The 12113-nt window shown below is 42.0% G+C and overlaps 1 protein-coding gene across 1 annotated transcript; it reads right to left on the reverse strand.

The window, feature by feature from the left end:
* Positions 1–1538: 1538 nt before the first annotated feature.
* On the reverse strand, positions 1539–7592 carry MFAP3 (microfibrillar associated protein 3). Its single transcript, XM_009285808.1, has 2 exons — positions 7125–7592; positions 1539–5637 (listed from the first exon to the last, which is right to left on the reverse strand). The coding sequence occupies exons 1-2, from the start codon at positions 7402–7404 to the stop codon at positions 4892–4894; spliced, it is 1026 nt and encodes a 341-aa protein (XP_009284083.1). The 5' UTR covers positions 7405–7592; the 3' UTR covers positions 1539–4891.
* Between the last annotated feature and the right edge of the window lie 4521 nt (positions 7593–12113).

Consider the following 12113-nt stretch of genomic DNA (forward strand, 5'->3'; position numbering starts at 1 on the left):
TTGGACTAGATGACCTTTAGAGGTCCCTTCCAACCCAAACTATTCTATTCTATTCTATTCTAATTCTATTCTATTCTATTAATGCAGCTCCCTTTTCAACGATCTGTTGTTATCCAAATGGAAAAGTGTTTTAAATTCATGCAGATGAATTTGTTCACTGTGGATAGGATCATGAAGAGTCGGGTTGCAGGAGCTTTAAGAAACTGAACCGTTATCATTCCTGCATATCTCATAACATGGAGATAGAAAGCAGATGCTGACTGAACATTGACCTAGCCTGAGGAGTATGCGTCCAATAATTCTTCCTTTAAGCAGCTGATTCTCATGGGAAAATCCCCAAGATTCAGCTTTAATTCTATTATCTGCCTTGCGCAGAGACTGGCAACCAGAGACTATTCTTTAAAAACAATGTGGGTGAAGTCTGCTCTCATTCACACTTGCACAACCCCACTGACTGTATTATAGAGGGTTTCTCAGCAAGCTGGATTTTTGGTGTTTGGGGTGGGGGGGATTGCAGTTTAAACTTAACTAGGGGCACTTTTACTCTGTGCTCCAGGCTGGCACCCAGAGCTGCATGACGTGCCCATACAGAAGACATCCATTATCATGCAACATCAGACGCTCACATGGGAAATATGGCTTCCCGGTGCAACCAGTGGTGACAGGTAAGTGCCTCGCCTAGGGGCTTGGGATCATTCCCTGGCAGAGTTTAATTCCTGAATTGATTGCGAAGGGATCGGGAACCCGAGCCTGGCCACCGAAATGAGGTGGGATGGCCTCCTCCTTCCCATTCTCAGTATGCTTAGCACAGCACTCCAGGGGATGTTATTCCCTCCCCATGTAATTTAATAAACTGCTGGCTAGCAAAGAGCAAGGGTAAAGTCAGACCTGCATCTCCTCCGGCTCTCGGGATGCAGAGTGAGAGCAGCCCACATCCTTCCCTTGGCGCAGGAGTGGAAATTTCTTTATGCCATCTCAGCAACTCACTGGAATAACAGCGACACAGACTTCGTCTCTTGGAGGCTTTAGATACTCCACATTTGCGCTGTGTTGCCTTTTAGGAGATAAGTTGTGTCCAAATATACCGGGTTTTGAGGAGGATTATAAAAAAAAAAGAGGTGATTACAATATAGAATAGTACAATCCCATGAAAAAGGTAAGAACAGAAAATACAGGCTTATGGCTGAAGGTCACTGCACTTCACAATCGCCCTTTTAGCTCGCAGAAGTGAAATCAAGGAGAACAAATGGGCCTTCCTGAAACCATTTCAGGTCTGTAACCATGTGTTTACACAGCTGGTAACAATTATTACAGATGCTGCTGGGGACTTTGAGACATAAAAAAAATGACAGACCCAAAGATGTCATAGCAGGAACGGTCTATCAGATGGCTGAATATCCCAGCAACCTTCGTCAGGCTGGCTAACAACACCCTGCTTAGTTGAATAGAGCTGCTATTTAACCTCGGAGAGACAGCTACTCATCGCCCCTTACTGATAAAAAAGAAAACTCTAACAAAACAAGGCTTTTGTTTTTAATTTATTCTGCAAATCTACCAATTCATTTTATGAAAGTATGAAATCCTATGTGGCTACATTAAACAGTTACATTACAATCCAGGTAATACAAATAACCACTACAAAGTTAGTTTTAGGTACTCTTGGATAACAAGTACATCTAACACTATTTAAAATAAAAGTAAGTCACAAAGAAGAGAAAAATAGCCTTGTGATTGTCAAAGAATTTAGTTTAAAGCAAGGAAACCACTGTAGACTCTCCTTGTCCTACAAAAAGTTAAGAGAGAAACACTGACATTTACATCACCTTTCAATGTTAATGTTCAATTAGACGCATCAAATAAATTTAAGTGCACACATCTACTTGGGATAACAAGAACAGTTCACAAGTTGTTTGGAAACCAGTGTCAGGTTTCATTCTCTGGAAATTACATTTACAGTATAACATCACCATCATCCTTGCTTTCAGATGCATAAAAATCCTGTAATATCATTTGTAAAACACACTAGAGCTTCAAATCTGCTCTAATTGAATTCAGTGGGAATAGGATCAGTTCCTACATTTAATAAGTACTCCTGATTTACTGAAATCCTTGCGGAACAGGCTCCTTCCCAGGAATGAAATTAATTTAGCAAACAAAATACTGTAATAATTCAGCAAAACTCTTAGCCTTACTATCCAGCAAGTGACACTGCAACTGCATTTCCGAGGACCTTTATGCATGACCATTCTTTCCTCTCCGGCAGCAACAGGACACACGAAGACACCAAGGAACTGTGCTTAGTAAGAACTCGGAGCTATGTAAATAAAGTATAAAAATCAAAGAACAGATTGAATTAATCTAGAAACTGCTCTCCTGACACCCAACTGACACAACTCTAGTGTCATTCTGCTGCCTGTAAACTGTCACTTCTGATAAGACATCTGTCAATCATGATTGCATAACTGCTTCTTAGGAAGCAATTAAATGGAGCTTTGATTTTGTAGCTGCATCTCCACGTTGCGTATGTAGTTTGGGGTAAAGTGTCCAAGATGCTACTGCTGCATATAGTGCAACAGTTTCACAGAAGCAAGGAGAGCTGTTTATGGGGAAAAAAGGCAGGTGCAGGTACAATCCTGATGGCCTGTGGCACAAAGGAGATTAAAACAGATCATCCCCTCTTGTGGCCTTCTCTTCTTTCAACTAGGACATCCAAAATGGTGCAAACCCCCAAATCTCCACTCATGCATGTGCAACAAACCTGCAGAGGTCGTTGTAGTACAGAAGTGAAGCCAGCAGCATCTTAGCAGGGCTTCTAAGAGAACTAGGCATTTATCCACAAGAGTATCTTCTAACACTGATCACTCCAAAAAGAAACCAGACAGGTTACACAAACTATACAAACTTTTCACCTGGACATAAAGTGCCATCAAACTATGGAAGCTAAAAAGACGTTACTGTCGAGGGCAGTAGGTATTGTAAGTGTCTACAGCAGGCTTTATTCCCTTGAAGCAGATAACGTTTGCTACAGTCTTGGAAATGGTATCAAGCCGGTGAGAACGCTACTATAACCAAGGCTAGCAATTTTCTTCCTGACAAACATCGCTCTTATCTGACATGCCAAAGCCAACTGGGGTGCATTTACTGGTGGCTGACTGCAGAACTTTCCCCAGAAGGTAGTTTAAAATGGTAATAGATGCTTCAGTTTCCCATTCTCTGATATGATAAACGTAATTTGTTCAGACCCTTTGTTACGAGCATGCACTACAACAGATGGCCCCACCCTGTTATTACCACTGTGCCTGCTTGTTTTCCATCTCTACTCATGTAAATGTAATGTCAAATCCTCTTAAGAATCCTGAGCAGCCGTCCAGAATCACTTGTTCAGCTGACATTTCTGTAATAATAAGGGAAGAAAAAAGAGTTGTGGGAAATTAAATGGTGCTCCTGTTGCCAAGTTGTTAAAATTATATGGCAATATGCTTCCAGGAGTTGTAAGAAATTAATTTGTGGAGTGCTTACAAGCCTTACATCTACTAAATCTCAACAGGATATAAAGTGCCATTTAAGTGATACAACTTACAAATGTTAAGGAGAAAAAAAAACAGCACCAAAGAGTGAAAGAAGAAATTAGATTCTTGTCTGCACTCAAGATTCCTCGAGGCTGGATCTCTACAGCTGAGGAAACCATGTGGGAGATCCTTGGTGAAGTACTTACGTGTGTACGTATGCCAGCACCTGCACCTCTCCCTTCTGCCACCCCTCTTCAGCGGATGAGGCGGGGCACGTTCAGCGAGTTACTCCGCTCCTGTAAACAGTGGCTGGCAAACAGCTCAGCCAGTCCCTCCGCTAACCACTCTCTCTTCCACTGCTTTCTGAAAGTACTAGCCGGAGCAAAGTGAGTAAGTGTCACTACTTTTCACCTGCTTTATTATAACGTTGTTCAGAAAGAAGTGCCTGAGACACCTGATGTGTAGACGAATTCATTTTTAAATTACGCCACTATGCAATTACTGTCATTCTTTTCTCACAACAATGTCAAATACAATATAAAACTTTGAATTTTCTATAGTGAGTGAAATCAGCAAAATCAAAAGAAAGACAGTGCTGGCAGTGCTGTTACTGCTCCATTCTGTAAGACAGAACCAGGGTAAGGCGCTTTGGCAATCAGCACCAAGTTTAAGTGACAAGCCTTGTAACAACAATTCGCTCTCCACACACTAGAGTACGCGCAAGTTTTCTGCAGATGCATGGAAAACTGAGACCCCCTGGTTGTTCTCTAAGCTGCTTTGAAACTACAACAATTCATTTAATCCAGCAGCAGATCCTGGTACTATTATTTTCCTAAGTACAGTACATTTTGATAGCAACATAGAAGCACATGACACAAAACAGATTTGTTTAAGCTCACCATGGTTCTGATGGGCTACACGCACCAAGAGGCAATTCAAAAAGAGCACACAACTCAATTCATCAGGACAACACTGCTGACTCAAAGGAATTCTGGCTCGCTTTGTGAAGGAAGAAAGAGTTCACAAAGGAAAAGATCTTATTGCAAGTTGTACTGCTCAGCTGGGCCACTTCTAATACAGATCAGAAGTATCAGAGGCTACCAAGGAGCCAAGGACAAAGAATTCCTGTTTTGTAAATATTTTAAGAATAGCAAGCTTGCTTTAAAAAGAAAAGCCACTGCACAATATTCCAAATGGCCTTCTCCAACAGACTTGAAATCGTTAGATTAACACTGACAGAAAATACAGATTCCAGTAGCAGTTCTGGCACTTTGCAATTTGGAAAACTCTTGTGCATATGGGACTGAGGCAGCTTGTTTGCAGACCCCTTTCTCACAGTATCCTGGGGTCACCTGTGCTTTCACAACAGTGGATCGCTGGACTCAGCAGATGCCTTCCTCAGAAGGCGCGAACTGGCAGCTGTCATGAGAAACAGTGTCGATGCTCTGCACTTCTGACTGGGGGTGAATGGACACCTGAACGGCTATCTCTTGACCTTGCTCATTCATGGACCCATCATCTGAATCCCCAGCTGGTGAATCGCTGCGCTTGATCTCTGGGTTGATGGGGTATATTGCTGCTTGGGTACCGCAGGCTTGGGTCTGTTTTTCCTCCTCACCAACTTCATCGGGATCGTCAACTCGCACAGCCTCAAAGATCTCCTCCATGAATGCCCTGCAGTTAAGGATCAGCGGTGGAAGGGGAATGCTTCTGGCAAGCTCTTCAATGTACCGAGCAAACTCCATGGTCTTAAACTGAGTGACTTTGGCCAACTCTAGCGTTTTGGCAGATGTAATGATAGGGATACGCTTGGCTATCTCAAAAGCCTTCTGAAGCTTCTCAGCCCCTTCCGTCCTGAAGAACTCATTGATAGCCTTCTCTGTTTTGCGGAGGTGACTGCTCATCATGCACAGACGGGTTATGTTTAAAACGAGGGTGATAGCAAAGGCAACGAGGCACACAATCATGTAGTAGATACTCATGTCTCCTGAGGTGAAGATAACCCTCAGGGTGACTGTGTAATACAAGGTGTCATTATGATTAACAGCTGCACACGTGTATCGCCCCCGGTCAGCAAAGTTGACCTTTGTGATGTTAAGGGAATTATCAGCAATCCTCCACCGTCCACCTGGAGATTCAAAAGAAATAAACTGAGCTAATGAAACAAAAATCACTTGGTAAACTAGACACATGCTGTTTGCTCCATCAACAGGAGACAGAGCTTGGAAGTAAGCAGTCCATTTCTAGCATAATAATACAAACAGTACACCAAGGATGGAAATTTCCTTTTCATGCTTCTGATACAGAAAGCCATAAACCAGGTACCAATCTTACCGCTTAATGGTAAATTATTTTGCGCACCTGCTACTCTGGTTCTACTGCTTTCTCTCATCTGCAGTTTCTTGTGTGCTTTTGGACTGCTAGCTCTTTCTGACAGGGAACCTAATTCTTACTAGCGCTTCTCACCCACTGTGTAACACTATGGTGAAAGACTGTCCCCTATAAAGTCTAATTTTCTGTATGTTCAGAGTCAGAAGTCAAGTGACCCATGAAAAACATCAGAGTCTGTAAACGGCTCCACTGGCAAAAGAACACAGGATTTTCTTGAGACACAGTTTTCTACTGAGCATGCAGTGCTGATACACAAAACCCGCGTAAAAAGAAATCAATCAAAGAAGCTAGCTTTATACAGTATTTCCTATGCATTTATAACTTAGGGGGAAAACTGTTTTCATAACTCATTCTTCTAATTACTCTACTTTGAACTAATATCCAGATGGCATTCTAACTACAAAGAGGTTACTGAATACTTAAGGCAGAAAGACGGCCTCCGAGAAGATCCTATCAATTAGCTCAATGACCTTCATTAATACTAATAGAGTAGAGGAAACCACATGCATCTCTAAAAGACATTATTTTTTGAAAATTAAAAACTACAGGGACAGAACTATAAAAGCCAATGGCTAGGAAACTATATTCTCCCTCTGTAGAAAAGGGTTAAATAGCATGTATTTCATTGCTGGCCATTACAAATTGCATTAGTTTTCATGGTCTCAGGAAACTATTCTCCCTCTGTAGAAAAGGGTTAAATAGCATGTATTTCATTGCTGGCCATTACAAATTGCGTTAGTTTTCATGGTCTCACTGGTGCATAAAGCAGAAAATGAATGTAGTAGTTACCCCATGCTTTAAAAAATCCTGTTACAAAATTAAAACACTGATTGCCAGCTGGAAACGGTCACAAGTTGTGGAGAATTGCGTTTAATTCATGTGTTTGGAAAAATGTAATACAAAACAGAGCAATAATAAATAAAAACATCAGTTAGTATCTGGTAGGATGCAGATTCATTTCTTCTGTATTGAGTACTGCAATGCCTCTTGAACGAAATGATTCTGTGGGGCACCATAGCTGGATGGATGGGCTAGGACAGAACAACTCAGGTATAATTCGCATGCCACGTGACAGAGTGCAAAGGGCTTTGTCTTGCTCTCTCCTTATCTCCCAACTGTAAAAATGGGAGGATAGGAAGAGAAATTGATAATAAAATCCCAGAGGTTTTCAGATACTGTATAAAAGGGGAATACTGAAGGATAGAAACCCGCAGGAAAGCTCACCTTCATCTTTCTGTTCAAGCAGCTGTCCTCTGGAGTTATACCAAAGAATATATTCATACTGGCTGATGTTCAGTTTACATTCAATTAAAATACTGGTCCCCTCTTTGGCTATGATATCATGGTGTGCCGGAGAACTTACTAAAGCTTGAGACACTGTATGAAGTGATGTATTGAAAGACCCAAAAGCAACTGTCCCGTTAAAAGCTACATTTTCCAGTGTAAATCCAACTGAAAGATCAGCACTAACAGTCAAAATTAACAGGCAATAGCTGAGCTTCATGGAAAGCTAGAGAAAATTCTTTTTTCATTTAATTTGGAGAAATGAGGTCATACGATATTAAGCTGTCTGTATGGCTCTGAGATAGGAGAGGAGGTTCTTGATTTGTTCGGTGACAGAAAATGTCTTGGATCCAAATGCACTTTCAAGACCATCAATATTAGAAGTGGAAACTGGAAATTCAACTGAAAAAAAAAAGAATTAAGTTTATTAATGATAGCAAGCTTACGGCATATTCAAATTTCATTTCCTACAAACAGATTTCGATTAGCATAATATAAACTGTCAGCCGAGAGGTTCCAAATCAGAGCTTTGCTCAGAACACAGTAATGAAACGAGGGTAAGAAGGCATTAGCACAACCTTCAGTCCTCTAGATGTTCATCTTCCCATACAAATAAATAATCTCAGGAATAATAGTCATTAAGGGGAAAAAGGTTTCAAAAAAAGAACAAATTGTTCAGACTACTCGAAATGCATAACTATCTTCAGGGTCAGAAAGTGGATTCTGCATTTGTTAACTGAGAAAAAGTGCTTTCTTAATAGAGGAAGAAAAGCAAGAAAGAGGATATAATTTCTGCCTCCCTCCCCACCAATATCAAAGTGCTTTTAAGCCCTAGTTTTCTAAAGCCAGTCTTTCATTTAGCATCTAGAAAAAAACCAAAGCACGCACACATCTGATTTTTAGCATTTATACATCTACTTACTTACTTTAGAGGCACAATTGGTGTTAGATGTCTAAATACTACAAAACATGCTTATAGTTTCTTGCGTTGGGAAAATTCTCTTGGCAGTTATCTAGAGCCACAGAGAGGAAGTCCCTTTCTGAATACCAGGACACCGATGCCTAAACATACTTCCTTTTTTGCAATCTCTCTTGCTGCTGCTGTATTTTCTAACTCTGCCTCTTTTTTTCTTGTTTGTTTTACAATAAGCTCCTGTTGAAAATCTTTTACTTTATGCTGCTACATCTCAGTGGTCATATCTTGTTTATCATCTTCTCTACCCAAATGCTGCCCCATATTTCACAGCAATTTGAAAAATTGTTTTGTCTAGGGATAGAATTCACACTCTTCAAATTAATCTGCACAAAAGATATTTTAAGACATTAGGACACAGCCTTTAATTTTATGTTCTTTGCACACAAGGATTTTCCTTTTTTAAAAGCCAGAATAAAACCAACTTGTAACAAAAATGAGATGACACCGATAAGAGAAAATCTGTAACCAATTTTCCTGGAAGCCTGATTCAAGAAAATTTCTAATCAAATATGCATTCCCTGAAGTTATGATTCCATCTAGACTGCTCCAGAGCCCTAAAAAAAACAATTTACAAAGTATAGAAGCCAGAAGCCAAAATGTTATCTTCAAGAACATCTCACTTCATCCCATTGACTGTGTGACTTCAAATTTCTCATCTTTTCTTCTACCAATAACAAATGCTGGTAGAGTTGAATTTCATAAATACCACAATACAAAGGAATACATTTTCTTAATAAACAACGCAGACACTTCTCATCCTTCGAGAATCACTAGTTAACACTGCCTAAAGCAGATGGAAATCCTTTCAAGAACATCTCACTTCATCCCATTGACTGTGTGACTTCAAATTTCTCATCTTTTCTTCTACCAATAACAAATGCTGGTAGAGTTGAATTTCATAAATACCACAATACAAAGGAATACATTTTCTTAATAAACAACGCAGACACTTCTCATCCTTCGAGAATCACTAGTTAACACTGCCTAAAGCAGATGGAAATCCTATCAGTTATGAAAAATAATGTAATATAAATAAATACAGGTGATTTGTACTAATTGTCTTTTCAGCCGAGAAAAGTTAAGCATATTCAAGAATGGGAAAATTTGCTGATAACACACTAACCAGACTAGGAATTTTTTTCAGTTAAAGTTAATTTGACAAAGGTCAAACCAGATTCCAGACTTGACATCTGATGAGAAACGTGTTATCTGACCCATTTCTGTTGCGGCTATTGCCAAAACCAGTTTAACAAAGAAGGCAAAGACAACAGCTGTGTCCAACTCTCCTTCAAGCTTGACTAACCAACTCACCCACTGAATCCTGCAAGAGAAACTGGAAAACAGCCCCTCCACCTGTTTCTCCGTAAACAGCAATCCCTTCATCTACCCTCCTTTTTTTTTTTATTGGCCCCGCTCTGTTTTCTATCACGCCTCTTGTCCGTTCATTTAAGATGAGACCAGCGCTAAGAACTCAATTATACCGTTGTGCTGAAGAAGCTCCTTTCCCACAGCTAAACGGTTAAAAACAGTACCAAGGCCTCTTTCGTTCCTGTTTTCCACCAGTCACACTTTAGGGAAAGTGTTACCGCGTCCTGTTGCCTCTGGAGAAGAGCACCCCAGCCCCGTCGACTGCACAGGTCTGAATAAAAAACAATACTAAGGTTGCTGCTGATCAACAACTATCCTTCTGTTTGAAGAGTGGTTTTAACCTTCCTTTTTTAGACCCCTAGTATTTTCAGAGTGTTTCAGAGCCTTCAGAAGGCTGCTGCCAACTGACCTGCTTATTTTGGTAACCTCGTGCAGATTTCTTAAAGGCAGGCTGCGGATTGCTAGCAGTTTGTGGACCGCTGACGTTTGGATTGCCAGAGTTGCCACTTGAGAGCCTGCTACAGCTTGCGCTAGCAAGTGAGGCGCTGTGGTCACTGATCTTCAACATACATCACCCCACGACCCAGCTGCCTTCAGTTAAAAATGCCACTGCACTTCATGGCTTTTGCGTGCATCGGGACTTGGCTTCACAGCATTTGATGCAGTTACAACTGAGGACAGCTCTGCAGTGAAGACAAACCCTCCTCTTTGTTATCGGATCAAATGCATAGAATAACTCCCAGTCTTCCAAAACAATAACCTCCCAACTAATAATGTTTTAGATTTATTAGAGAATAATTCCAGTACCTCCTGTACTTTGCCTGTGTTATTGTCATTTTAAATTATTGTTAGATTTCCAAGTGTCTGTGACACTCCTCCTAAAATGACATTAGGAACCTCAGTCAATTATTTAACACAGGAAATACTCAGCAACGTTTTCCCTCATAAGAATAAGATAATTATCTTCAGTAATTGCATATGCTCTCCGCTATATTTGCACTGAGCTTGCATAATGTATGAAACATTGGTGATGGGTCATTGAATTGTACTATTAAACTCTTCGAGGTCTGATTTATTAGAAATTGTTTGTCACATTTCGCTTTTGGAAAAGCCATTATTGCTAAGCAGACAATGATCTCTCACTGCCGAATGCTGGGAAAAATAAAATGACTTGCAAAATCCATATTCTTCAACCATCACACTTATGCAAAACAGCTGCTGGAGCTGATAAAGCATCCAAAAGGGATAAAGCATGAAGAGTGCCAACATCACGATTCTTCAAGAAAGCATTAAGCCCAAGCAAGACGAAATGTGCAGAATGGAAACTGGCTATTTTACAACTGAACCTGAAGTTGAGCTCCACATATTTAACCTTTATTAAACCATAAGTTATAACAACAAATAGTGGTGGAAAGATAAAAATCCATGATGCATACGCTCATATGAGTCATCTTTGGCTCTTATCCTGAAAAAATGTATGCGTGTCTAACTTAGAGCACTATAAGTAGTCCCACTGAGGTCAACGGAAGTACTGATAGTACTTAAAATTACACACATTTGTAAGGCACTGCAAAATTGGGGCCCAAGAGGTTGCAAGTTATATGGCTTTACATTCACTGCTCGTAACATCATTTCATACCTGGAGAAAAGCGAAGCAATAAACCGAGACGCACCTGACAGACCACAGACTGCTCTAACTGACTGCCGCTTCTGCCACGCAACGTGGAAACGTATTTTGGCATTTACAACAGCCTAATTGGTAACAACGCACACTAAATAGATCTAAATGGATTGCTTTTGCACAGAGCACGCCTTCCTACTCGCAGCGTGACGTCTTGTAGAAATACGGCTGCTGCGACCATCCCGCGAGGCCCCTCTGACCCTCTTTCAAATCTGGGAGCTGCATTTGGCAGAGCCCTGAAGACGTTAACTCCTGGGAAGTTTGTCAAGACGGTGTGGTCTTGACGAGAGACGTTACCGGTGTTCCCAGCATGGGAGAGGCAACGGACAGTGTGGTCTTGACGAGAGGCGTTACCGGTGTTCCCAGCATGGGAGAGGCCGCAGGGAGGCTTCACCCTCCGCCGGCACCAGCGAAGGCTCTGCAGGGGAGCGGCTGCTGCCCAAAAACCAGCGTGAGGGGCAAATCTACAGGAGACCAGAGCAGGTCTCGCCCGCGCGCGGCGGCCTTACGGGACGTGGTGTTTTGCCGTGTACGCGGTCCCTTGGCTGCCTGACACCTGTCACGGGGTAACTCACGAAGGACACGGGATCGGCTGCACGGGAAAACAAGCTTTTTCCCCTCTGTCAGCTAAAAACCGTCAGGCACAAACCTCCACGGAACGGAAACCCTGTCCCCAGCAGCCCCGGCCCCACACGCGCCCACGTTCGCTCGCGGAAAAGCCCCGCTCAAGCTGGGCTCCTCGGGGCAGCGGGAAACACGAGGTACGGCCACACTCCCCACGCCGCAGCCGAGGGAACCCGGGCCACGCCGGCCTGACGTCACGCGGCCTGACGTCACGCCAGAAGACCGCCCCCCTCCCCCCGGCAGCATTTCCACCCCAAAACAGCGGGGTAAGACACGGGCC

The sequence above is a fragment of the Aptenodytes forsteri genome, unplaced genomic scaffold (genome assembly GCF_000699145.1).
Source record: "Aptenodytes forsteri isolate BGI_AS27 unplaced genomic scaffold, ASM69914v1 Scaffold54, whole genome shotgun sequence".
Lineage (NCBI taxonomy): Eukaryota > Metazoa > Chordata > Aves > Sphenisciformes > Spheniscidae > Aptenodytes > Aptenodytes forsteri.

What these genes read in the sequence shown, in the direction of transcription:
- MFAP3 (XM_009285808.1), bottom strand. Translation starts at nt 7,404, where the DNA reads ATGAAGCTCAGCTATTGCCTGTTAATTTTGACTGTTAGTGCTGATCTT. An exon ending in GCTTGAACAGAAAGATGAAG is followed by an intron (nt 5,638 to 7,124) that starts GTGAGCTTTCCT and finishes TTGAATCTCCAG; the next exon opens with GTGGACGGTGGAGGATTGCT.